Here is a 27,861-nt window from a genome sequence, read left to right on the forward strand (position 1 = left end):
TACAGTATATCATACATAACTTTAGTTCAAACACAACTGATATTCCCTCCTTCTGAACGGCCATTAAAGTAAATAATTGTCTCCATCAAAGCAGCATCAATAAAAAGTGAACATTGTAATCCTCAGGAAGGGAGGATTTATAGCAGGCAGGGTGTGTGTATGTATGTCAACTCATGCTGATGTGAATAGTTTGCGGCACAGAGAGCCAGCTGCGGTGTTAAAACCTGCCCACAGCATAGCGGGTGTATGTCGGGGGGCGGAGGTGTTGGGGGGGGGGGATTAGGGATCGGATCTCTGCCTAGAGAGCTGCTGTTAACAAAACACATCAACACACACATAAATCCACCACGCGGAAAGACATTAAATTGAGTGGCTACAATTAGAATCGCCACAATGTTTGAACTGACACGCAGCTGCCAACATTTGGTGTTTTTTGGAAGGCGAGTGTAGCGAGCAGGCATTTTGGGTGTGGTCCAGGGGCCTGCCTTCGGGTTTATAGACATTTGAAACCCATTTTGTTAACACATTTTTATTGCAAATAAGTGCCTTTTCAGCCGAAAAATATGAAAACACCATCTCTGTCTAGTATGTTACCAATAGTGATCGTAGAAAATGTCGATATTCCTCACAATTACAGGTTAAACTGAATTACATTTGTTTTTCGGCTTGGAAAGGAGTGGCATTGATGGCTGTCACTCACTCACGTCACTTACACAGACTCATGCACACAGTATCCTGACTGATGATTGGATGATCAAGCAAGGAAGTCAAGGAAATGGGCGGGCGAGCCGGTATACTGTGGAAAAAAACGGAAAGTAACCTGTATGTTTGAATCAAAATATAATTGATGAACCACCTCAACATCATTATGGCAGATGTTCTAAATCTATTATCTATTATTATTAGACCGATTATTCTTTTTCCACCTTTCTGACCTATAAATGTAGTTAGAATGTTGTATTCTTGTGTTACACGATGCCAAAGTTTCAGATAATGAGGTTTGCACATTTGGAAGTGAGCCCTGAAAGAACGCTCGGTTTCTGATGGCGTTGTAAAAATGGAGGTCTGCGATGTCACAGATGGATGTTTGTTTGTTGTCAGCGTTTTTACCTGAGGCCTGGAGCACAAGTCTTGTGCTGGAAGACACAGCCATCCCAGTGGCGGCGGACATTGTAAGTGCCGTCGATATTTCTATGCTGCTGTTGTTGGCGGACGTTGCGTAAGCTCCTCTGCAAAATCTGCGCGCCTGGTAAGAAGTTTTGGTTATATTTTATATAATCAAAATACAGCAATATACTGTAAGTATGACATGTTATCATCAGTGTACTTGGATCACGGCAGGTATATCAAATGATAAAACATTATTGGACGTTTTTTGAGGGCAGATATCACTACTGTCCTTTTTCTACAGTCCCTTTTCACTGATATCAGCCAATACAGATTGGTGGCCGATCGATAAGGGCATACCTAATATACAGTCATGCAAAAAATTATTAGATACTTATTCATGTAAGAATATACGTGATTTTCCAACAATTAAGGAAACCATGGATGTTGCTAGATATCTCTGAAATTAAACTCTTATGAATTATTCATCCTGTCATCATCATATCTGTCCAAACAAATGTACCTTTGGTTGTATCGGGCATTAAATTGAACAAATAAAGTGAAGTATCGATTTCTGCTTGACGCCGCTTCATAGCCGTCCTTGTCAACAATCAAGCTGTCTTCAATCAAGGTGAAAATGACATTAAATTTAATTTATTCAAAAGAATGCAAACATCTGCGCCTCTGCCCTATATATAAAAAAACAGATAATAAAAGAAAAGAAAGCCAACATCCATGCCTGTGTAAAGAAACAAAGGCCTTAATTTTTAGTTTCCTCATTATTCACGTTAATGGAACAGCGCTTAGTTATGAAGATTGTTGTTAAAGAGCTGTCCACTCTGTCAACGGATGGCCTCTGGAGACGTTACCTCATTAGATCTGTGACACGCAACATGACACCAATTACCTGCCAGATAGAAACTACAGGCTTTTTAATGTTTACACTCAGGTTATTTACTTGAAAAGGGAAGGATCTTCAACCGAATCATCAATGTTTTATCATTATTCAGAATTATGAATATTTCAACAGCCAAGAGATTCTTCAAATGTGAGCCAAGGCAACTTAGAAGAGGCACGCTGAGAGCATGACAGTGTTTCTCGGCTGCTTTATATGCACTCCTTCAAGTGTTGCTCTCTGTCGCTTTTGTTTTTGCATGAATAGTGTTAACTTTCTTTGGCATTCTAAAAGCCTTGTTCGGCATTCCTTGGCATTCTGCTGTATACTGCACAGAAGCCAACTACATTATTCAGTTGTTTGTGGCTGCATTGAACATTAGCTGTTGTCAGTGCAACATCCCAACAGTGGCTGACATTTTTATAAATGGCTTGGTTTATATTGTGCTTTTCTACCTTGTAGCAACTTACAGCTCATTTACAATGCTGTAATACCCAGTCACACAATGTTGGTAGATTATGTTACCTGTGAAGGAAAATGATTTGTTTGTTTTTCAGTCACAGACTCGGTTTTTCATATCTTCAGTTCCAGCTCCAGCCCTATTCTTCAGGCCAAGCTTATTGCTCGTTCCTGCAGAGCCCCCAATGAGCAGCTGAAAACAGGCTACCTCCTCAGAGACAGGCTGCTGTGGACCAAATGCATGGCTGACAAGCTGGCCAGCTTTTTGTGTTCATGGTGCTCGGATGACAGGAGAACAAAGACCACTGACTTCCCCATTAGGAATATATATATATATATATATATATATATATATATATTCTTTTTCTATAACTTCCATTGCAATTGCAGTATTATTTATTATTCTATTATATTTATTTATTTATTTATTTATTTATTATTTTCCACAGTGTTTGTTTGTGGCATCTGTCGTAAGTACCAGCTCAATTGCAAGTTCCCCCAAAATATGCTTGATTAGCGACTAAATACAAGGATGAAGAGTCTTGAACCAGTCATGATGTGCTATATATATCACTATATTGACACTTACTATGGTACCCATTATGGCATTGGATGCTCATATCACCTTGTACTTCGGTACAAGGTACATTATTTAAAAAAAAATATCTTGGAAAGCAGGAAGTGAACAAATGTAACAGTTACTGATTGTAAAAGTACCAGATGGAGGGGTAGGATTTAATAAGCTTTGCTTCTTCCTACTCCTTTTGGACATGTGGAACTGTGAACTGATTATGGGATGCACTTAATTGTAATCTGATGCATGTTCAAATGAAATAAAACCATTACCTTTACCATATTTAAGACATACCCAGTTATTATTCATATGAAGTAAGGAATTGTTTGGCATAAATCTGCTTAAATATGGCAAAGCTCAGTTACCAGATGTCAGAGCTCTGAATGATCTGCAAAATCTAGTCCACTGGCCAGTACCCATCGACACTGGACCAAATCTGGCACTTTAAAATAGATCTGAGAACCACAACCGACAGTAGCAGTAAGCAGTGTAAAAATACTGAAATAAATAAGCTGCCGGTGCCCACAGGAAGGAGGGAAGCTAAAAGAAGATTTTCAGCTTGCAGTTTTCACAGTATGCAATACAATTAACAGATGGCAGATGAGGTCGAGATGAGATCTGTAAAACCACTAAAACTTTCTGAGAGAGCTGCATGTCAGCTGGTTAGAACGGCAGGTCAAAAACTACGCTGAACTGCAAAAAAAACCTAAAGGATGATTTGGCAAACTCATTAGATAGTAACTGTGTATCACGCCGTTGCATGGGAGATAATGAGCTATCGAGATGTGTACCAGTGACACAGGTAACGTGTACAGGGAAAGCAAAAACAATGTATTCTACTGAGTACCAAATAATTTAGTAGAGGAAGAATGACAAAAAATACCAAAATACAAAACATTTAGCAAGCAAAACTCAAACTTCCAGTATATTACATACAAAAATGAAGTTTTTTTCAAATTATTGTGCCCGCTGTAAAGAATATGATAGTCGAGGACCAGAAAACAGTTGTCCCTTTGCCACATTGTGGTTTAAATTTTGCATAATTCATGTTACACTTTTTTTTGTTTTGGATCATTTGGACATTGCTGTATATCCCTCAAGCGACACGGTTGTCGATTGGTTAGCGTGCAGATCTCACAACTAGGAGACCAGGGTTCAATTCCACCCTCAGCCATCTCTGTGTGGAGTTTGCATGTTCTCCTCGTGCATGTGTGGGTTTTCTCCGGGTACTCCGGTTTCCTCCCACATTCCAAAAACATGCTAGGTTAATTGGCGACTCCAAATTGTCCGTAGGTATGAATGTGAGTGTGAATGGTTGTTTGTCTATATGTGCCCTGTGCTCAGTCCAGGGTGTACCCCGCCTCTCGCCCAAATACAGCTAGGGTAGAACATTTTCTAGGGTAGAAAATGAATGAATGAATGTATCTCTATTGTCATTGTATTTTACTCAATTATGTTTTTTCAAAAGATATAGTAATTAATAACTCATATTTTTTCGTAGTTGAATATGGCCTATTGTTCGTCAAAAATATGCTTACATTTATTTATGATTTATTTATTATGCTTTTTCCACTTAAAACATTTTCATTCATTCATTCATTTTCTACCGCTTTTTCCTTACGAGGGTCGCGGGGGTGGAGCCTATCCCAGCTGTCTTCGGGCGAGAGGCGGGGTACACCCTGGACTGGTCGCCAGCCAATCACAGGGCACATATAGACAAACAACCATTCACACTCACATTCATACCTATGGACAATTTGGAGTTGCCAATTAACCTAGCATGTTTTTGGAATGTGGGAGGAAACCGGAGTACCCGGAGAAAACCCACGCATGCACGGGGAGAACATGCAAACTCCACACAGAGATGGCCGAGGGTGGGAATTGAACCCTGGTCCCCTAGCTGTGAGGTCTGCGCGCTCACTTAAAACACTTAAAATACATAAATGTAGTTAGAATGTTGTATTCTCGTATTAAACGATACCAAAGTTTCAGATTATGAGGTTTGCGCATTTGGAAGTGATCCCTGAAGGAAGTTTGGGATGGCTTTAAACGCTTGGTGACAGAGGGCGGAGCAAAACTGTTCCTTTGTGATGTCACAGAGGGGCGGGCATCCTCATTGGCATGACTGTAGGCACGATAAACTCTCTGCAAGTTATTCACACGGGACAGTTTTTGTGAACTTGAACGTTGAAATAGCCGCCAAACTGAAGGCTGAAGCCAGAAGAAACGTGCTTTAATGTCGGACACACTGCGTCCACAAAGGTTTGAGAGAACCACAGTGCTCACTGTCTGGAACACGGTCGTCCCGCAAAAAAAACGTGTAATGACCACATTTCCGCTACTTGTGTTGTGCCAAGATTGTCTGCAGTTCGTAAACACGGCGCCGTCATGTCCGGCCTCCGAGCTCCACGGCGCCATTGGCGCCTTTGTACGGATAGACAATTTAGATGTGTGAACAGATACAGATAGTGGTGTACTCGCTCATCCCGACTTAATACACAGGTCACGTTATGTAAATAGAACATTTTTGGTGTTGTTTGGCATTTTTTTAGTGCTTTCTCGATGGAAATGGCGCTTTCCAATAACTGCATTGTTAAATGCCTCATGCTTGCTGTTTTTCTCTCTGCAGAACACGTAGAAAAGGCAAATACACGCATTCATTCGATTCCCCCACAAGTTCAGTTTTCCTTTCAGAGTCACTTGTTTGTTTACTTTAAATTAAAGGTTAGTTCTTTGCTACTTTGTGTCCAATTTGTTGACCAAATATACCTAAATGCTTATTATCCACCAATGAGTAGTGTGCGCAATATAAGTTTAAGCACTGCAGGCAAAAGCATAAAATCCTGCAGGATGTGATTGCAGCCCAAAGGCATGTTCGTGTCAGATGTTCTATGCTAATTCAATAATCTGAAAACGTCTCCTGGTTTACTTAGTGCCACGAGTGTTCTTATTTGCTTGTCATACTTCGTAATGGGTTCTCTGTTGTTTTGTCAGACAGAAGCTGACTTATATTGAAGTGGGAGTGAGTGAAGTCTCTGAACTGTGCCCGAGTATCTCACACTTAAGGAGGCACTTTGTAAGGCTTAGCCAGGCTGTGGGTGGACCAGTCACACTCGTGATTAAAGTGAAGAACGGAAATTGACAAAGAGAGGTTTTTCCCTTGCTTGTGACTTCCAACTTCATCTGGTGTGCTGGATTAATCTTGCATCGTTCTTCCGTCTTGTCGGCTGCGGGATTTGTGCTTAGGTTTTGTTTGCATTGAACAGATCTATCATTATCAGGGGATTTTCAGTGTTTTATTATATTTAATCTATTATATTAAGTACTATTATACTGGTTTTTCACATGTTCTAGCTTAGGTGATGTGCACATACAACAAGCCTGAACAAGACATATATGTGAAATACCATGTCGCTTATGTGGGTCATAACCAACTATGGGGTCTCTGTGGTATGTGAATGAAGAGTTTTTGAAATTTATTTATTGAAAACAAACCACTAATAACTGGATTAGTATTACAATTATTTACCACAGATCAATCTTATCAATCTACTCAACCAAGAGATTCTGAATGGACATATTCCTTTGCCATTGATGCTGCCTTACTCGTGTGATTGATATGTGGCGAGACATTAGAAAACAACAGAAAACGTAATATTAAAAGAAATGTTCAAAACAGGCACTCAGCTTTTTCTGAAAAGTACCAAAGTGTAGAAGAGCATATCAAATACAGTAAAGTCTCGTTATATCGATATTCTCGGGAGTCGGAAAAAATACCGATATAACCGGACTATCCATATATCCGATCCTGCGCCGAACTGCATTAAAAGTGGGCGGATCTTTGATATGGCATGTAATTTTCTCCTTGAGTTCATGGATTGCGTATCTAGCATGCTTTTGTACTACAATACATTTTGTACTACAGTAAATAAAAATAAACTTACGCTGTAGTGATTACCGGTTACCGGGACATAATTCACCCCGGAACTATCGATAGGGAAGGTGTTGCCACCCGGAGGGGTAGGCGCGAGGGACGGGTGTTTTCCGCTGTGTGTGCTGCACTCTGGTGGTGGAAGTGTGAAAAATAAAGTTGACTGGAAGCAGCCGTTCGCCGTGTTCTTTTTTGGTATTGAAATCCTTAAGCAAAGATTGATTTAAGCTGCTTTTGTATCGATATAAGCAGACCAAATTGGCTGGCGGGAGATGAAAAGGGCATCCTAGTAACCGGATTATCATAATAACCGGGTATCGTACTAACGGAGCTAATTATATCATAAAAGACTAGAAATTTGCCGGGAAATGAAAATAGTATCGTAATAAGTAGTAATTCGTTTTAACTGATATCAATATAACGAGACTTTACTGTATATACACTTCCAATTTATTTTTATTTATTTATTTTCTGGATTAATTAAATGAACCCCAAATTATTCCGAAAATGAAAGAAATGGAACCAATAGAATGGCAACATACATGTAAACAATATTTAGCACACATTGCTGATACACATGCACTCTCCAATACCGCTAGTTGAATTCTGTTCCTGTCACAGATGTCACAGTAAGATGTAAAAACAAAATATTAAAAAATGTAATTTTATAAGCTGTGCAATATTTTGCGACCCCAGAGAACTTTTCTTTACCGGAACAGAAGGCAGAATGGCTCTTTTGATGGTAAAGGTTGCCGGCATCTGATATATATATATATAATGGGATATACACTAGGTATCGACTGATATGTTTTTTTCAGGCCGATGCCAATACCGATTTTTTCCCATCATCCTTAGTCGATGGCCGATTTTGCTTGGGCCGATATTTGTGGCCGATACTGCTTTTGCTGCCTCAATTTACATGAAAAAATGACAAATATTACAGGTCTCAAGTTGAGACAAATATTTAAATGTAAACACTGAACACAGTAGGATTCTGCTTTCTTAAACATATTTAAACGGCATTATCAACTTTAAAAGGAATAAATATTCAACCATGTGTAAAACTTTTCTGTCGTAGTTGAAGTTTTATCTAGCATCGATGTGATGACTCCTACGCAGTGAGACGCACATCGCCCGGTGGATGCCTTGTCTGTATATCATGCGGCGGAAAAATACATCGGCAAAACCACGCGCGTATCGGCCGATACTGATTCAAGTAAAGAACGCAAATATCGGCAAATATCGCAAATATCGGCCCGATATATCTGATGGGGAGCAGAGACAAATGAAACAGCTCCCTGACAAAATCTCATTGTCATCAAGTCAGTGAAAAGTACAGTGCATCCGGAAAGTATTCACAGCGCTTCACTTTTTCTACATTTTGTCATGTTACAGCCTCATTCCAAACTGAATTAAATTAATCTCTTACCTCAAAATTCTACACAAAATACTCCATTATGACAATGTGAAAAAAAGTTTTTTTTGACACGTTTTGAATTTATTAAAAATAGAAAACAAAAAAATCACATTTACATAAGTATTCACAGCCTTTGCTTAATACTTTGTTGATCCACCTTTGGCAGCAATTACAGCCTCAAGTCTTTTTGAATATGATCCCACAAGTTTAGCACACCTATCTTTAGGCAGTTTTGCCCATTCTTCTTTGCAATAAGTCTCAAGCTCCATCAGGTTGGATGGGAGACGTCTGTGCACAGCCATTTTCAGATCTCTCCAGAGATGTTCGATCGGATTCAAGTCTGGACTCTGGCTGGGCCACTCCAGGACATTCACGGAGTGGTTCTGAAGCCAATCTTTTGAGATCTTGGCTGTGTGCTAATGTCTACTGTCTATATGGTCAAGGTACATGACCAGTCTACTGAGGTCAAGAGCGCTCTGGAGCAGGTTTTCATCCAGGATATCTCTATATATTGCTGTATTCATTTTCCTTCTATCCTGACTAGTCTGCCAGTTCCTGCTGCTGAAAAACATCCCCACAGCATGATGCTGCCACCACCATGCTTCACTGTAGGGATGGTATTGGCCTGGTGATGAGCAGTGCCTGGTTTCCTCCAAACATGGCGCCTGGCATTCACACCAAAGAGTTCAATCTTTGTCTCATCAGACCAGAGAATTTTGTTTCTCATGGTCTGAGAGTCATTCAGGTGCTTTTTGGCAAATTCCAGACGGGCTGCCATGTTCCTTTTACTAAGGAGTGGCTTTCGTCTGGCCACTCTACCATACAGGCCTGATTGGTGGATTGCTGCAGAGATGGTTGTCCTTCTGGAAGGCTCTCCTCTCTCCACAGAGGAACGCTGGAGCTCTGACAGAGTGACCATCGGGGCCTTGGTCACCTCCCTGACTAAGGCCCTTCTTCCCCGATCGCTCAGTTTAGAAGGCCGGCCAGCTCTAGGAAGAGTCCTGGTGGTTCCAAACGTCTTCCATTTACGAATAATGGAGGCCACTGTGCTCATTGGGACCTTCAAAGCAGCAGAAATGTTTCTGTATCCTTCCCCAGATTTGTGCCTCAAGACAATCCTGTCTCGCAGGTCTACAGACAGTTCTTTTGACTTCATGCTTGGTGTTTGTGCTCTGACATGCACAGTCAACTGTGGGACCTTATATAGACAGTTATTATATTTCCAAATCATGTCCAATCAACTGAATTTACTGCAGGTGGACTCCAATTAAGCTGTAGAAAGATCTCAAGGATGATCAGTGGAAAAAAGATGCACCTGAGCTCAATTTTGAGCTTCATGGCAAAGGCTGTGAATACTTATGTAAATGTGATTTTTTTGTTTTCTATTTTTAATGAATTCAAAACATGTCAAAAAAACCTTTTTTCACATTGTCATAATGGAGTATTTTGTGTAGAATTTTGAGGTAAGAGATTAATTTAATTCAGTTTGGAATGAGGCTGTAACATGACAAAATGTAGAAAAAGTGAAGCGCTGTGAATACTTTCCGGATGCACTGTATATTTTAAACTTATTTTGGACTTAAAAAAAAAAAATGGTGTCTGCTCTTTTCCAAACAGATTATTTTTCTACCCACATGTATTTTTCAATCGAGTTTGGACCATTGACTTTGATTGACAGCTGTAATCTTCAATTTAAATGCATGAGTGACAGAGGGAATGGAAACTTAAAAGGAGGTAAATAAAAAGACAGATAGGGCTTTCTAAAATGAAACATACATAAAGGAACTTCCTGGCCACGGGTACAATAAAGATGAACATTTTCTTGTCTTCATGGTTTTCTGTGTATTTTTGAGAGAGTAAAAAAAAAAAAAGTCCAAATGAAAGAGTAAAAACTACCATGTGGATGGAATGCTTGGTTGTCACACTCCCGTTTCAAAGATGGCAAACACAAAAACTACACTTGGCCGCAAAAGGAGCTTTAGCTGCTTTGCTTCAAATTATGACGATTGGGTTTGGAATTGCAATAAATGGGGTATTACCCCCCCCATGCAGTACCCCACCAAGGCAGACAGCACATTTAAGCAACACACTAATCCGCAAATTCGACTTGCCTACACACTTGAAACAAGTAAAATTCAGTTTTAGTAAGATATATTGATTTTCTTGTTCTGTTGTTTATTTGAGTGCATCTCAAGATCTCAAAGAAAGAAAGTACCTGATAAGAAAACTTATGTTAATGTTATAAAGTTCATCTTGATTTCAGAACTTTCATTTTGCTAATGTTACGTCCTGGCTGGGGGACAGCACATAACATAAAGGGAAGGGGTCCCCCAAAACGTTCATTTTATTTACAGTAATTTAAAAATGAAAGGAAATCAGAGGGTTTTTTAACTTGAGCTGTCAGGATCAGGCAGATTTTTTTTTTAATGAGATCGGAGAATGATATTTACGACAGCGGTTGTACAAGTGCTTTGTTTTTACAACAGGCGGGAAAGTAATAAAACCACGACAGCCGTGTGGAAGTAGTTCAGCCACTTGTAATATCTGCAAAATGAGAATTCTAAAGGGTGGTATGAGCAGAGCCGCATTCAATGCCACACATTTTCGACATCATCTAAAGACCAAACATAAAATGGAGTACGAAGCGGGTAGCAAGGCCACTGACAAAAAGGCTGCTGTACCAAAGCAGCAAACTGAAATTATGATGAAATACAGATATCCAAACGGGAGTAAAAAGTTAAAACGGATCAGAAAAAGAAAGAAAAGAAGTGTTGTCACGAGACAAGACGATGCACACAAAGACAAGATTTTAACATTCATTTTGAGAAAAGTAAAATGTAAAAAATATTACTGGGCAAACAAACTTAACTGGATCTCAAAGCAAAGCATTTAAAATGTTTATTCTCCCACACATTGAAAACATAATAAATAATAATACAATATTTACTTTAATATGTCACCTTTCACTCTTTTAAAGTTGTGCAACTGCTGTTTCTGACATGTATTTTCTCACAGACTCTCTGTCAAACATTTGCAGCATTTCTAGAAAGGCTGGATTTTCAACTATTAAAGAGCAGCATTTCTTTTGCAAGGAATTTCTACGAATGCACACCATTTTGCACATTTTCATTTACTTTGCAGACCAAGCGCCTCAGTGAGTGTTGACTGACAGAATGAATTTTTTTTTTTTTTAGATTGGAAAACTGGGTCGGCAAAGTTATCAAGTTCATTTTAATTATTAAATTTTTTCCAAATGTATTGATTCGGACAACTGGCCATCTCCATTTTGGATTGTGGACTTTTGCTGTCTTTAAGAATGTTTGGGGCATCACTTTATTCTGCCATCATGACACTACATATGCACTGATGCATCTAATGTGAATTGAGCCTCTTAAATCTATGTGCGTAAAATGTTACACGGACGTGACGTACGCGATATGCGTCTGGTGTGAATTCAGTTTCACCACAGCTTTGTCCGCTGGGATAGGCTCCAGCATGCCCTTAATCCCCGGTCCTAATGAGGATAAGCAGCATAGAAAATGGATGGATGGATTAAAGTAAAGCCGACCTTTAATTGTCTGTGAGAGTTTTATTTCATGGAGTTTACAATACAATACAATACTAGGAAATTATGAAATAATTTATGATAATTCCATCCATCCATTCGCTTTACCTCATATCCTCACAATATGTCTTTGGTCGAGAGGCAGGGTACACCCTGGACTGGTCGCCAGCCAATCACAGGGCACATATAGACAAACAACCATTCACACTCACATTCATACCTATGGACAATTTGGAGTCGCCAATTAACCTAGCATGTTTTACCACACAGAGATGGCCAAGGGTGGAATTGAACCCTGGTCTCCTAGCTGTGACATCTGCGTGCTAACCACTTGACCACCGTGCCGCCTTTTATGATAATTCTAAACTAAAATAATTAGATAATGTACATGAAAATGTGTTTGTGGGTTAACTAATGTTAATCTGTACTAAAGTTAACCCACAAACACGTTTTCATGTACAATATATAATTATTTTAGTTCATAATTATCATAAAAGGCGGCACGTGGTGTTGTTAAAAAGATTTTCAGGTCCATAATCTAACAGAATTGTCTAAGTATCAGATCAGGACTTTACATCTGATTGGATGTGAGGCCAAAAAGTGCTGATCGGGACATCCTTATTCAGTCCTACAGTCCAAAATCCAACATGTGTAACCAGTTGGGAGGAGAGAAGGATGGGAGGTTCTCTTTGCTCTTGTCACACTTAGATTTAAGTTTTTTGTAATTTTGCTCCATAGCTAAATAAAACGTTTCTGGAGAAAGATACAATTTGCCGTGGGTGATGTAATTAGGTTTAAATCTTACACTTTATCTTGCACTTTATGAAATCAATCAATACAGTATGAGCTTTGGTTTGAAACGCAGATTGTCAGACATTTCAAACTGTGTTGAGGTATATTATACAGTGGTGGAAATAATATGCTCTGCTGATTTTGTACTTAACCCGCTCCAAAAAATAACAGTTCATATAATATAACAGAAAAGTATTTTGTGATGTCAAGTTGATTTGATGCCAAATTGCGCAATTTTGGTCTTATTTGAGCATATGTCATTCTCCTACACTTTCTCATACAGGTGTTCACTGGCAAACTTCAGGTGGATCTGTAGGGTTCAATTCCACCCTCGGCCACGTCTGTGTGGAGTTTGCATGTTCTCCCAGTGCATGTGTGGGTTTTCTCCGGGTACTCCGGTTTCCTCCCACATTCCAAAAACATGCTAGGTTAATTGGCGACTCCAAATTGTCCATAGGTATGAATGTGAGTGTGAATGGTTGTTTGTCTATATGTGCCCTGTGATTGGCTGGCAATCAGTCCAAGGTGTACCCCGCCTCTGGCCCGAAGACAGCTGGGATAGGCTCCAGCAACCCCGCGACTCTCATGAGGAAAAAGCGGTAGAAAATGAATCTATTTCTCAGAATTATGGATTATTGCTATTATTTTTATTGCTTTTGCTTCTATGGTTGAATTATGGATGTATTCCTTAGTGTTCCACCATGTCTGATTTACTTTCATACTGTTGCTTGCATATTTAGCAATACTTATGAAAAGGTAGAATTAATTACAACAATGTAATATGAATATAGTAATCCCTCCTTTATCATGGTTAATTGGTTTCAGGTAATTGGTAATAAGATAATTATTTGATAATCATGATAAATAAGCCAGTCTAGTGCTGATGTGTGTTGCTAGAATTGTCTTCCCGAGTGACGGATGGACAGGAAGTGATGTTGGGGGTTCAGAATTGAGTTTGAGTTTTGCTTGGGTCACTGAAGCAACAATAGTCCATTTTTATTAGGGATTATTGTGCCTGCGATAATTCAAACCTGCAATAAAAGGCTGTTGTTCCAGTGCGTGTATGTGCGTGTCTCTGTTCATTAAAGTGACATTATTGACTCCAAGTGATCAATGTAGAATGCCACATATCTTTCTTTTCAATGCCTTATGTATGAATTTAAGTTAATTTGGTTATTTTTAAGCTTGAAAATACTTAATTTAGGCACCTTTTTGTTAACTAATAATAGGCCTCATTTTACCAGGAAAAAAAGCCTGATTTATTAATACAAATATTAAAAAAAAACGTTTTAAAAGTGAACCTGCAAAATCCGAACCATGAAGTGGTGAGCGACAAACTGCCTTCAACTCAGATTTACACAAACTCATGATGTCTCTTCATTTTTTTTCCCTTCAGATGTTGGGAGAGCAGTTCAAGCCCCGGCACACATTACGGAGAAAGTCATGCAGCTATTCAGGAGAAAAAGTGAATTTACCTTTTTGGCCTCCATCCAGCAGAAGTCCTCTACGTCGGGTGTCATATTCTCCATCCATGAGTCAGAACACAGGTAATCCTTCTGTAATCCTCTTTATTGTTGCCTTCAGTTCCTTTCTGGGACAAATTTACTGCAAACGATTACACGTCTTCTTTGTAATTAAACCCCAAGATGAATCATCATGCTGGAGTTGTGTGCAGGTGGCCGTGGCGTTTGTGTACTAAAGGCTGGTGACTTATTCTAGTGGTATTTTATGTCAGCATTCAATGGGAGCAAATTCGGTGGATGGGACAATATGGCACTACTTAGTCTCCTGAGTATGCTCAGGCGGAAAGATAAGCTTGTATGTATTGTGTCTTTAAGATGAGTCCAAGTGCTAAGCATGCTGATAATGCTTATCGCAGGATGTCGCATAAACAGCCGTGCAATGTACGGAAATGGCTTTGCAACTGATACCGTTGTGAACTAGCGAGTATATGTGCACAGATCAGCATCACAATGGTAATCTCCTCGAAGACGTTTCAATTTTGTGTCTTTCACTGGCGGTTTCGTGGGTTGACTGTAGGACAAGTGTGAGTGGCAGCAACGAGTTCACCCCGAGCCCCCAGAGAAACTGTACAACTGCGAATTGTTTTTAAAGGGTAGGCTAAATTGATTTCCTCTCCTTTTCTCTCAGGGTAAAAGTCTTCTGTTATGTCAAAAAAAAAAAAAAAAAATACACATGCTATGTCGAGAAACAGCACTTTCAAGCTCTGTGGACACTGGAGACCGCTGACTGTGTGGCAATGAACATTTACCACTAACCGCATCTTGTCATTTACACAACTGACTGAAAACATGTACAGTAGAAACAGATGCATTTTGTTAGAAAAGTTAAGCTTTTTAAAAAAAAATATTACATTAATAGAAACAAAATACGGTAGACCCACATCCCAACGACTTTGAAATTATAGCAAAATATGTTCATATATATATATATATATTCATTCATTCACTACCGCTTTTTCCTCACAAGGGTCGCGGGGGTGCTGGAGCCTATCCCAGCTGTCTTCGGCCGAGAGGCGGTGTACACCCTGGACTGGTCGCCAGCCAATCACAGGGCACATATAGTCGTACATAAGGTTAGAATTTTCCCCAAAAAGTTTAAAACTCCGGTAGCAAAATCATAGCTCTTGTCGAAATGCAAATGTCGAAATGTAAACAGGAAGTGACAATAGTTCATTTTCAACTATGAAAATCTTTAGTTGAAGACTGGCCTTATTGTAATGCATACTATCCATCCATTTTCTTATTCTCACTACGGTTGCGGATATGCTGGAGCCTATCCCAGCCTATCCCCTGTCTTTGGGTGAGAGGCGGAGAATGCCACATAACGACTTAATAATAACTTTCTTTCTTTCTCCACACATCGGTGTGGGCCGTGTATTACATTGTGTATTATTATCGTTTTCACTAGGTGATATGTTCCGGTACCCAGAACGTTCCTGTGTGGACAGGGCCTGAATGATCAGATGGCAGGAGCCAATGTGCATTACTGACATTTACAGGATTCTAGTGGAATATTAGTACAATGTATATCGTACAATGTGAACAGTGAAGTTCTTAGTACTGGCTCTTCGTACTGTAGTCTGTGTCAGCAATTAATTTCTACCATTGAAATTCCAACATTCATTCATTCTAACATTCATTTTCTACTGCTTATCCTTAGCTTACATATAGACAAACAACCATTCACACTCACATTCATACCTATGGACAATTTGGAGTCGCCAATTAACCTAGCATGTTTTTGGAATGTGGGAGGAAACCGGAGTACCCGGAGAAAACCCACGCATGCACGGGGAGAACATGCAAACTCCACACAGAGATGGTGGAATCGAACCCTGGTCCTCCTAGCTGTGAGGTCTGCGCGCTAACCACTCGACCGCTGTGCCGCCCTTATATATATATATATATACGTATATATATGTATATATATATATATAATATTATTATTTACATTAATAATTTCAAAATGAACCTAAAATGAACTTAATATGACCTTATATAAACTTTAAAATGCACATGTCCAACTGTTCAGTGTTTGAGTACTTTTTGCCCTTCTTGAAAAATTCACAATGGAATTTCACAGAAAGGAAAGGTATACCGGATACATACAGAACACCTCTCTGTGGCTCCTCCATTCTGTCTGGTGCAACCTGCTGATGACACTCGGTGACACTCGGTGGCTCAGTGGCCACATCCCTCTCAGAGCATCCCGTTTGAGTCCTCGCAATGGTGAGGTACTATTGATGTCGGCCGCCCTCTTGGGGTCTTGTGAACAGCATGATGAAGAAGACTGTTTAAACAGCAGTTCTAATTGAAGCCGGAAATGTAGTGGCTGCGTATGGATAACGCACTTATTGGGAATTTTACCTTCAGCTCCTTGCAGCAACAGAAAGTTGAAAAATACTGAAACATTGAACAGTTGGACATGGGCACACAAAAGTTTACAGAAGTTCAAATTAAGTTCACCTGTAAAGGTGCCTCACTCTATCACATTTTTTCAAAAAATAAATAATAAGTCATTGCTGTTTCATGGTTGACTATGTGATTATTATTAATCACAACATATTATATAAGAGTTGGGTAGATTGTAGTGACATGACACAATATTACATTACCTTTACACTGCATGGCTGTCTCCATGATATGACATGATAGGGTGAAAAATAATTCTCCTCCCATTACATGTGGAAGTGGTAAATTTTTGGCCACTTCGGTTGAATCAGAGCTAACTAATCAGCTGTGTAGCTTGCTATGCGAGTGGAGGCTGTCTCTCGTGTGCCTGCAGTGATCCCGTAGCCTGTACAATGTGGTGTAAACGAAGTATAATCGTGTAAAGGTGGCTGTAGGGGTGTTATTTCATATTGAATATTACCTGGTGGAAATTCATTTATCAAAGGCGGGTCTGGAACCAATTAACAATGATAAATCAGGGACAAATGTAGTGTATTTTAGGTTTATTCTGAAATTTCACCCAAATTATCCTTAACTTTGTATTTTTACATACTGTAAATGACAATGTTTAACAGAGTTTACCATAGTTCAAATACACAATCCACAATTCTGGTTTCATTTTACATAACACAGTTAAACCATAAGTGGCATAAATTGTAGTCATCTTAGACTGCAGTATATTTTGTTAAACAGCAGATTGTGGTTATTACATTTTCCAATTATTACCGTATTTTGAGTTGGTTAAACTAAGACTTGCTTAGTCTGAATGTGAACGTATGTGAATGTAAACAAATAACATTTTCCCAGTCTAAGACAAGTGATTGATTGCTAAAAACTGGTGGCTGCAGAGTTGATGCCTTCTTACTTTCAATAAATACAATAAACACCTCTCCGCATATGAAATGTATAATATATGCCAATGTTGCCCAAACAAAGGCTCGGTAGAATAGGACTGCTATGAAAAAAGCTGCTGTGAATCACACTGCAAGTGTACAGTAATCACCACTGGCGCCTGGTGCTGACTTGTGTTTCGCTGTGAACCTGTGAATCCTCTCTGAAGGCGCTATTAGTGCCTCAACCCGTGCTATTCTTTACCATTATGACGCAGCCATCTCATTCTGCTGGATAACAGACAGCTCGCTCTATCATATCGGCCTTTTACAATCATTTTCTGGATGTCCCTTGTTCTTCATCTTTCTGCACAGTACAGTCCAACCATGCTATCTGTCCCCCCACCGGCTCTGCCAGCTCCGCTACACAGAAATGGCAATTTTCTCTCATCCTTCCTTCTGCTCAGCCTCAAAGTCAAAACAGCTTTTGAATGCAAGCATTTCTCAGTCCCTTTTGCAAAACCATAGGAACACTTTTGCTTCATCTCGGTTGCACTGAGAGCTTATATTGTGGTTGTACTCCAAGCTGAATGCTGGAAACAAAGACTTTGTGCCTAGCCAGCACTTCTCCCCAGTAGTCCAGTAACACACATTGTCAGTCAGTATCAAAAGCTCTTTGGTGGAGTAACTCAAAGCTCAGTCTCCTCCCTTCTCTTTCCATGTGAGTACTCAAACACATCATCTACTGGGCCTTCATCCCTCCAAATTCTATGTGATCCTCTCCGATAAGTGTAAGGTACCTCGATTTTCATTTTAAGAACACATGACCTGAATTTAGTCGGATGGGAGATTTGAAAAGAAGCTGTTTTTCGTGGAACTCCTGAAAATTAAAAGAATGAAGTCATGAGTTATGATACATGAATTGCATCCATTGCAAACGCAGATAAAAAAGCCTTTCAACTTAAATGTGTCTAATATGTTTAATGAAGTACCTCTGCGTTAGCTTGTTTTGATTGTAGCTCGTTAACTTGATTGTCATATTTTAATAAGGCGTTTAAAATGCTTGAACCGTTCATTATCCAAAATAAGTTTGGATTCAATTTGATTTCATTAAAAGAAAATAAGGTACAAGCAGTGGATGTTTAAAACGTACAAGTAAGACACACACAATACGTTATATACAATGCTAAGTGGTTAGCGCGCAGAGACCCTGGTTCGATTCCCTGCTCGGTCATGTTTGCATGTTCTCCCTGTTAGTGTGTGGGTTTTCTCCGGGTACTCCGGTTTCCTCCCACATTCCAAAAACATGCTAGGTTAATTAGCGACTCCAAATTGTCCATAGGTATGAATGTGAGTGTGAATGGTTGTTTGTCTATATGTGCCCTGTGATTGGCTAGCGACCAATGCAGGGTGTACCTCGCCTCTGGAACAAAGTCAGCTGGGATAGGCTCCAGCATACCTGCGACCCTAGTGAGGATAAGTGGTATAGAAAATGGATGGATGGATGGAGTCTGAGTCTTTGTCACCATGAGTGGATAGTCAGGAACTATTGCTTTGCCGGTGTGGAGAGCAATAGAAACACGGTCCAGTTATTACTGCTGACATCGGCACTGGTGACATCATGGCATTGATCTTTGGTACGCATCCTGCCACAACCTTGTGAATGAATATTCTCTGTTTTAAGAGGAAAATCCGACAAGCTTGTTTTCACACTACATAATCTTTTTTTTCTTTGCTCCGCAAAACACTTATGGACTCTTCGCCAAACTGTCGTTATGCCACGTAAGCAATGTTTTAAAGCCAAGTTTAGACTTGCCACCCAGAGTGGACAAAGCTTGAGAGAAAGTTTATTAAGTGAGCACAATGCTAGTGTTTTGTTCTCAGATCCAGAACCACTCTACCGTTCTCATCAGTGATACCTGACATTTACCTTTATTTTGTAGCTTATATTTTTGTTTTGTTTTATTTCAAAGAAAGGTGTTCCTTTTTTTGGCAGCTCTAGAGATTACTTGTTGACAAGAAGAGCCCCTCACCGCTATCTAATTGAAGCTACCGCTTGTCGGAGTAGCAATCCATCTCTTTTATCCCGCCTCCGCAGGGAAAATCTTAGTCTGTCAGTGGTACTGGGCAGCTGCACTTGTCAGTTAAGAGTACTTAGTCTTTTTCATTTCATCAAATATTTAAAGACAAGCGATGGTGATGTAAGTTTGGTAGATGTCAGTCAAACTAGGGGGTGCTGCCAGAAAGATGTGTCATCACAGGTCTAGGTTCATACTTTTTCTTACTACTTGTCAATCAAACGTACTGTGGGGGAAATGTTTTTTTTGATCCCCTGCTGACTTTATATTCAGTATAACAGCCGTGTTCATGTGGACATGGCCTGAGTCTAGTCCATTCAGCAAGAAGCGTGGTGATAAACAAACTGTTGGTGCAATAATTAAAAAGGTGAGGGATCAGTCGAGAATTACACCGGAGAAGGCTCTTTAAATTGCTATATAATATATTTTACTTAAATGGCTGATCCCAACAACGAGTGATTTATAAAGGAAAATCTTGAAAATGATCTGGGGTGCCCAAACTTTTTCATACCACTGTAGTTACTATCAATGCACAGAGGAAAGGAACTTTCTGTAGTGTTTTAAATCATCAAATACTTTTAGAAATAAGGAGTTAGTATGTTCTCTGTAGGCGGCATTATGAATTATACTTACTGACCTTTTTTGCATTACATTTAGCGAGTGAAGATTGCTTTTATAGTTATTAGCCCGTATTTCCACACAATAAGTAAGATATGGTAGAACCAGAGAGCAATAAAGAGTGTGGAGTGATTTCTGATTGAAAACAAATTTTGCTTTGTTTAATATTGAAATATTTCTGGCCACCTTATGTTGTATATTTGTAATATGAGGTTTCCAGCTCATATTTTCATCTATTGTGATCCCCAGAAATTTATTTTCCTTCACCCTTTCAATGTCTACACAATGTATTTGTATTTGCTGGTGCGTGTCCTTTCTGTTGTTACCAAACAGCATGATTTTAGTTTTACTTAGGTTCAAGGACAATCTATTATGATCAATCCATCTTTTTAGTGTGACCATTTCCTCTCTGACCTTTCTAATGATTTCGTCTGTACTCCCTCCAGAACAAAAAGCAGTGGTATCATCCGCAAATAATACCAGCTTTAAGTCTTTTGTAACTTATTAGAGTTTTTTTTTATAGGAATAGGTGTATCCCAATTACAGCATTGTAAGCTAGCGCAAATTAACTCGTTTTCTCGTTTTATGATGTACAGAAAAGGGAAATAAATATGTGTTCATGTTTCACTTTAGGGTTGTGAATGAATTCCATAAAATTGGAATTTAACTAACCTGACATCACACACTAAACTCAACTAATCAATACATCCCATTTTGGGTGTAGTGTTGAACATTGCACCCGTCAGTCATCATTGCAGGATTTGAGCTGGATATCTGCTCAATCCAGAAGCTCCCAATCAAGCATGCTGCTCTTTTGACACCTTGAAGCATTGTGTCTCATGACCAGATTTCCGATATTAGAGGCATCCGTGCATTCTCCCGATTTCATTTTCTGGTTTACCTCTTGACAAGTCCAATGTATTGACCCCCTTTGGAGCAGATAATTGTCTGTCATCTGCCCTCCATAAAGCAGTTGTTTGACACCAGGGTTGAAGGGAAAGGGCATCCGGTGATATACAGCCACCCCAGTACTCTCAGGCGGCCATTAATTTCCGAAACTTTTTCCTCAGAAATGAAGTGAGGCAATTTAGATGAACACCGCTTGTCTTCTTCTTCCCAAAGCTGTCATCGTACTTGTGAGATTTTCTATTACCCAAAAGTTTCATAGGTAAATCAGTGTCAGTTCTTATCTTGCCGGCTACATGAACCATTATATCCTTTGTGAAAACATTGTGATACAACTTTTCATTTTAGAAATACAGTAAAGTCTCGTTATATCGATATCGGTTATAACGAATTACTGCTTATTACGATACTATTTTCATTTCCTGGCAAATTTCTAGTCTTATGATATAATTAGTTCCGTTAGTACGATACTCGGTTATTATGATAATCCGGTTGCAACAGAAGAACCAACTGACATAGCATACACACCTATTCCAACGAAGACACAAGCGTACAAATACATGTATTTAATTGTGTTGTATTCAGATATCTTTTTATCGCTTGCAATAATCACTGTTTTTCATATGTACATGCTGGCGTTCGTGGTTTCTCTCGTGTGTATAGATTCTATACACACGAGAGAAACCACGAACGCAGTTGGTTCTTCTGTTGCAGGCATGTGTTTGGCCAGCTATGTGGGGCGGGTTGAGCATGACCTGTGAACCAGGAAGTGCGGGAATCGGTGTGTGTGCTGTGCTCTGGTGGTGGAAGTGTGAAAAATAAAGTTGACTGGAAGCAGCCGTTCGCCGTGTTCTTTTTTGGTATTGAAATCCTTAAGCAAAGATTGATTTAAGGTGCTCGAACAATGTCGAGTGCATTATTGCCCACTTTTAATGCAGTTCGGCGCAGGATCGGATATATTGACAGTCCGGTTATATCGATATTTTTTCTGACTCCCGACAATATCGATATAACAAGACTTTATGGTAGTTCTTTTTTTAAGTAATATGTGAGAAAGCAGAAAAAAAGCCAGATAAAGTGACACTTGTTTGGTGTAAGCCACCTAAATTGGCTTCACATCCTGCCTTCCTGAAGCTACAATACGTCTACAGTTTGTATATAATGCATTATGTGGCCATTTTCCACTGTCACTTTTGACTATCTCAAAATCAACAGTACATTGGTGATGACCATTTTGTAGAAACTTTCTAATGGGCTGCTGTATTGTGCATGCTAACGACCTGGATTGCCTCCGGTTGGTCTGCAGTAACATTTCCCAGTCATTCAGTGAAGGTTCAGCAAATGTTTAAAAAGCCCGAAAACATGGCATATGTTGTTTTATGTGTTTTAGTTATGATGCTCATATAAATGGCCATGTTATCCAGCATCAGTTTTGTCCAAAATCTTTCATAAAAATTTTGGTGATTGCCCTGAAAGGGGTACCAGCGAGGGGGCTCCAACTTCAAGGCGCATGATGCTCAGACTACAGTCATTCAAAGCGATGTCCAAACAAAAATGTATTGCCAACACAATGAATGAACTTTGGAAACACTTTTGAACACTTTCTTTGTCTGTTGTGTATAAAATCCCAAATGATTTCAATTTCATCCATGCAAAGGTTTGTCACAAAGACGGTGAAAGACATAATTAAAATAAATAAAAGACAAACTCAGACCATACTTTATGCATACGTAATATAACGTATAAAGTGTAGTCTGCACGCAATGGAACTAAAACAAAATTGAGCAAGATATATATATGTATATGTATATATGTATATATATATATGTATGTATGTATATGTAGTATATGTATATATGTATGTATATATGTATGTATATATGTATATGTATATATGTATGTATATGTATATATGTATATATATATGTATATATGTATATATATGTGTATATATGTATATATATATATGTGTATATATATATGTGTGTATATATGTGTATGTATATATGTGTATATATATATGTGTATGTATATATGTGTATATATATATGTGTGTATATATGTATATATATATATATGTATATATATGTGTATATATGTATATATGTATATGTATATGTATGTATATATATACATATATATGTATATGTATGTATATATATATGCAAATTAGTCACTAATTCTCTTTTTTTGGTTAGTATTCAGACAATAACGAAAGTTACGCTGATTGAAAATCACAAATACGGCATCATTTCTATGATATGAGTTAAGACCAGATTTTCTACTTTCCACTGATTTCTTTTTTAGTAAATACCGTACAATAAGGGGTCTCGCACAGAGTTTGAAACATGGTCCACCCACTAGCTCGCCATTACATCACATCCTGGTCAACCAAACGCCACTAAAAAGGGTAAGAGCTGAATGAAACAGAAAAAGAAAAAGCCTCATCATCATAAATTGTAGTAGAGGGCACTGTTTACACTATAATTGTTCCATTAGTGTGCATGTATAGAAAAACCAAATCAACGATGAGGCACTTTTTAATCATTTTTGTTTGCTTCTTTCGGCTTTTCCCTGATTACGGAGTCACCACAGCAGATTTTTTGATCCGCATACTGATTTTGGCACTTTGATATTCCGGATGCCCTTCCTGATGAATGCCAATGATGCTTACGAGTAGAGATTCCAACCCACATAGTAATATGTAAAAAAAAAAAAAAAACAATTCAAACACTATTTCTACTCATACACAAGCAAACTAACCATTTATGAAAAGGTAATGGTAATGGTTTTATTTCATTTGAACATGCATCAGATTACAATTGAGTGCATCACATAATCAGTTCACAGTTCCACATGTCCAAAAGGAGTAGGAAGAAGCAAAGCTTATTAAATCCTACCTCTCCATCTGGTACTTTTACAATCAGTAACTGTTACATTTGTTCACTACCTGCTTTCCATAATACAGTTTAAGGTTTTTTGTTTTTTTTTTGTTAATAATGCACCTCGTACCGAAGTACGAGGTGATATGACCATACGATGACATAATGGGTACCATAGTAAGTGTCAATATAATGATATATATAGCACATCATGACTGGTTCAAGACTCTTCATCCTTGTATTTAGCAAACATCAACTGCTTGTATTGTTTCTTGAATTGGCTCATCGTTGTGCATTGTTTGAGGTCCTTACTCAATCCATTCCATAGTTTGATTCCACATACTGAAATGCTATGGCTTTTTAACGTAGTCCTAGCATACGTATATGTCCTGCTGCTATGAAATATACTGAAATGTCTTGCAACCTTTTCTTCATAAACTGAAACAGAAGACATGACTGACATATGTTTTTATATGCCAATTGTTGAGAGAATGACCCATTTACACCAAACCAACTCCTGTTATACCTTAAATAAGTTCCATGTACTCAAGATATAATTTGTTCCTTTTTTTTTAAATGCTGCTTTTTCCAATTTTCAACCATTTACTAATAGTTACAAGCATCGTTTTAAGGTTTTTTAGGTATTTCCTCAGAGAGAAGACACATTTGAATAGCTTTGATGCGTCATAAAAAACAAGTACCCCTAAAATAACGCCTTACATGACATTAGCAGAATTATCTTGGTAAAATACAGTTTTTAACTTTTGCTGGTAAAAAAAAAAAAAATGTAATCCATAAAATCTTGATGGGGGCCATTGTTCTATATTTAATGCAGTACAGTGCCACTTAAACATATTGTTCTTTTTCAGTGTCTGTCAGGCAGTGTTTATTACGACTTGCCAGGAGATTATTCCACCTCATTAAATATGCCCTATTACAACAGTGCCTACTAAATGTTCTATAAAACAAATGCTGCCTGTAAAGTGGAGTTAATGGCTTTGGTGATTATTTCATGAGTCAAATCAAGATAAAGGTGTGTCTGGCCGCTCTGAATCCTCGCCTCTCTAAACTCTGACAAGGCTTCCATCAACTGAGGAGACCATGCAGGAGAGATTTTATTATCGCTTTACTAAATGCAAATGAATCTTCTTCAGCTGACAAGTATCATTGATGGAGACGAGCTGTCAGGTCAGCGCCCGCCAAAGCCACACAGTGATGTATTCATTTCATTTCGGATAGATGACATGGTGCATGAAGACAGTGGAACTGACCTGCTGTGACTATTTATTCCTTTATCTGTGATGCTGAAGGGACTCTTATCAGTGATTCATGCAAATGCAACTTCCAAGTGTTTATAAAGGACTCTCTGTGATATTTGATATGTTATTTTGGTCAAAGTTACATAATTTAGTGTATTGAATGATCAGCATCTTCCTATGTTATTTGTAACGTATTATTTATCACCAGTAATTGGTTTACATTAAAAAGGACTTCATGCCGATTGACAATTTTGGTGGTAAGTTAAGTAGAAGCATTAAGTCTCTCATTCATTGGTTAATTGGTTCCAGACTCCACTGCGATAGGTGCATTTACGTGATGTTATATTCCTTATTTATAAATAAAATATATTAGTAGATAGGCCATTAAAAAAACACTGTTTATGACTTTCTAAATACACCTTTTTTGGCATATTTGTGATGCTCTGTGATCAAAACCAGACTTGGATTGCAGGATGCGGAGGAAAAGAAGTTGGTGCAGAAATAGTCTTTAATTGTCAGTTCTTTTTTTAAAAGGCAAACCAAAAACTATGGTGCTCGTAAAAGGAACCAATGATACACAGCCAAGTTCACGTGTCCTTCATCTTGCCTAGCAGAAAGAGAGCCCTATATGAAACATTTGCACATTAAATCCGCTCTTTCATGACTTCCAATACATTCATTAACCCATATTCAGCTCCAAGTTCAGCATAAATACTGAGTTCAGCATCACATTTGTACATTCAGCACATTTACTTAGCTATGTTTGACACAACCAGTCAAATATTCAATAAACAACGACAACATTGTATGTTACCATGCATTAAAGCAGGGGTCTCAAACTCAATTTACTTGGGGGCCATTGGAGCTCGGGTCTGGGTGAGACTGGGCCGCATCAGGTTTTCCAAAAAACGCATTCATTAAAAACTAAAAAATTAAAAAAACTTCGCTTTGGTTCCAATTTTCTACAAGAAAAGCTCTGATAAAACATTCCACTGTTCTCAAATATCTTACTTTTTATTTTTCTACACAAAACAAGAAAATATATTAACAAATCAAGAATAAAGAAAATCAATCAGTAATACTAAATAAATAAATATAATAATAATAATAAAATGGCAAATAATAAAAACTTAAGAAAGCACATATAGTTGGTGGGTAGACAAATTATTTTTTTCAGATTAAAATGAATAAAGCATTATTAGAGCCCTGTAGACATGACAAAACACGACTATAGTCACATTTATACTCTTTTTATTTACAACATATTGCGCAACTGCAGGGTCTTGAGACACATGCTAACTCGCAAACTAGAGAGCTAGCGACCTAAACGGTAGCCTTCAAGTTATTTCCTTTAAACTTAAATAGCCAAAAACATACCACTTCCACACCTATAGGGAGGATAACTATTAACAGTTATTTAACCTTTAACATGAACATTAATGAAACGTAATAATTTTTTCTGGGTACATGATACCATACAGCATCCATATCAAACTTGCGCGGGCCGCACTAACATTAAACTTTCATATCAAGGCGGGGGCCTCAAACTAGTGTCCTGCGGGCCACAGTTGGCCCGCAGGCCGCGTGTTTGAGACCCCTGCATTAAAGCATAACTTCTTCTACCATTCACATACGTATGGTTCTTTAGTGCATTAGCTTAATTTTCTCTTTCGGTTAAATTGCTTACTCTTGTATGGGCTGACATGTTTTTACTTTCTTTTTAATCAAGATATTTATTATCATTATACATTTCACCCAGTATATCCACAAACCTAACAAATCAACTCTTTTCAAACATGACTTTACACATGCGAATGTTGCAGTGCTCCGTTTACACACATATTTCCTCATATGTTGATAACAGCGTCATCACTGTACATTCAAACATTTGAAACATTGAAACATATATACATTGTGCATTTTCATACAAGGTTTAATTTACTTTTCCTTCTTCTCCTTCTTCTTCTTCTTTCTCTTTGGGCTTTTCCCATCAGGGGTCACCACAGCAAATCAATCTCCTCCATCCAACCAAGTCTTCTGCATCCATCTCTCTCACTCCAACTACCCTCATCCATAAACCTCCTCTTTGGTCTTCCTCTACGCCTCCTACCAGGCAGCATCCTTCTAGCAATATATTCACTATCTCTCCTGTGGACATGTCCTACAGGCCTACAGTGTATCTTGTTATGGCCATACTGTATAAGGAAGTTTAGATCACATTGACGTCACAAAGCTCCTTGTTAAAAAAATCCTCCTTGATACGGAGCGTTCAGAGCCATCGGAAACTTTAAGGCTCACTTCCAAATGCGCAAAAGTATTTATCTGTACGGCAGCAACATTGTTGTTTCCACTTTGTGAAGTGTATGATGTATTGTTATATCTGCATTGTGTTTCAATGAGAGCTTCTCAGTTTCATTCACGCACCAAACAGGAAGAGCAATAAATCAACTCCAGCGTAGGCTGCATTGATATTCTGGGGGAAGGGTCTGCACTCCCTCATCATAAATATGCATGTTACTGTTGTGATTTTGGTATTGAACGGGCTTAATTCCAATGCTTGTGTCTGTGTGCTTC

General features: G+C 38.5%; 1 protein-coding gene across 2 annotated transcripts in view; it reads left to right on the forward strand.

Annotated features, from left to right (window-relative positions):
• LOC131139865 (protein kinase C-binding protein NELL1-like) overlaps positions 1-27,861 on the forward strand; it is a 237,854-nt gene that overhangs the window by 16,921 nt on the left and 193,072 nt on the right. For both annotated transcript variants that reach the window (XM_058089792.2, XM_058089793.2), the window contains exon 3: positions 14,137-14,287. In XM_058089792.2, the coding sequence (XP_057945775.2) occupies positions 14,137-14,287 (151 nt within the window). The remainder of the gene's footprint in view (positions 1-14,136; positions 14,288-27,861) is intronic.

This window comes from Doryrhamphus excisus, linkage group LG13 (assembly GCF_037039965.1).
Source record: "Doryrhamphus excisus strain RoL-2023G ecotype Guam linkage group LG13, RoL_Dexc_Guam_v1.1, whole genome shotgun sequence".
In the NCBI taxonomy this organism is placed as follows: domain Eukaryota; kingdom Metazoa; phylum Chordata; class Actinopteri; order Syngnathiformes; family Syngnathidae; genus Doryrhamphus; species Doryrhamphus excisus.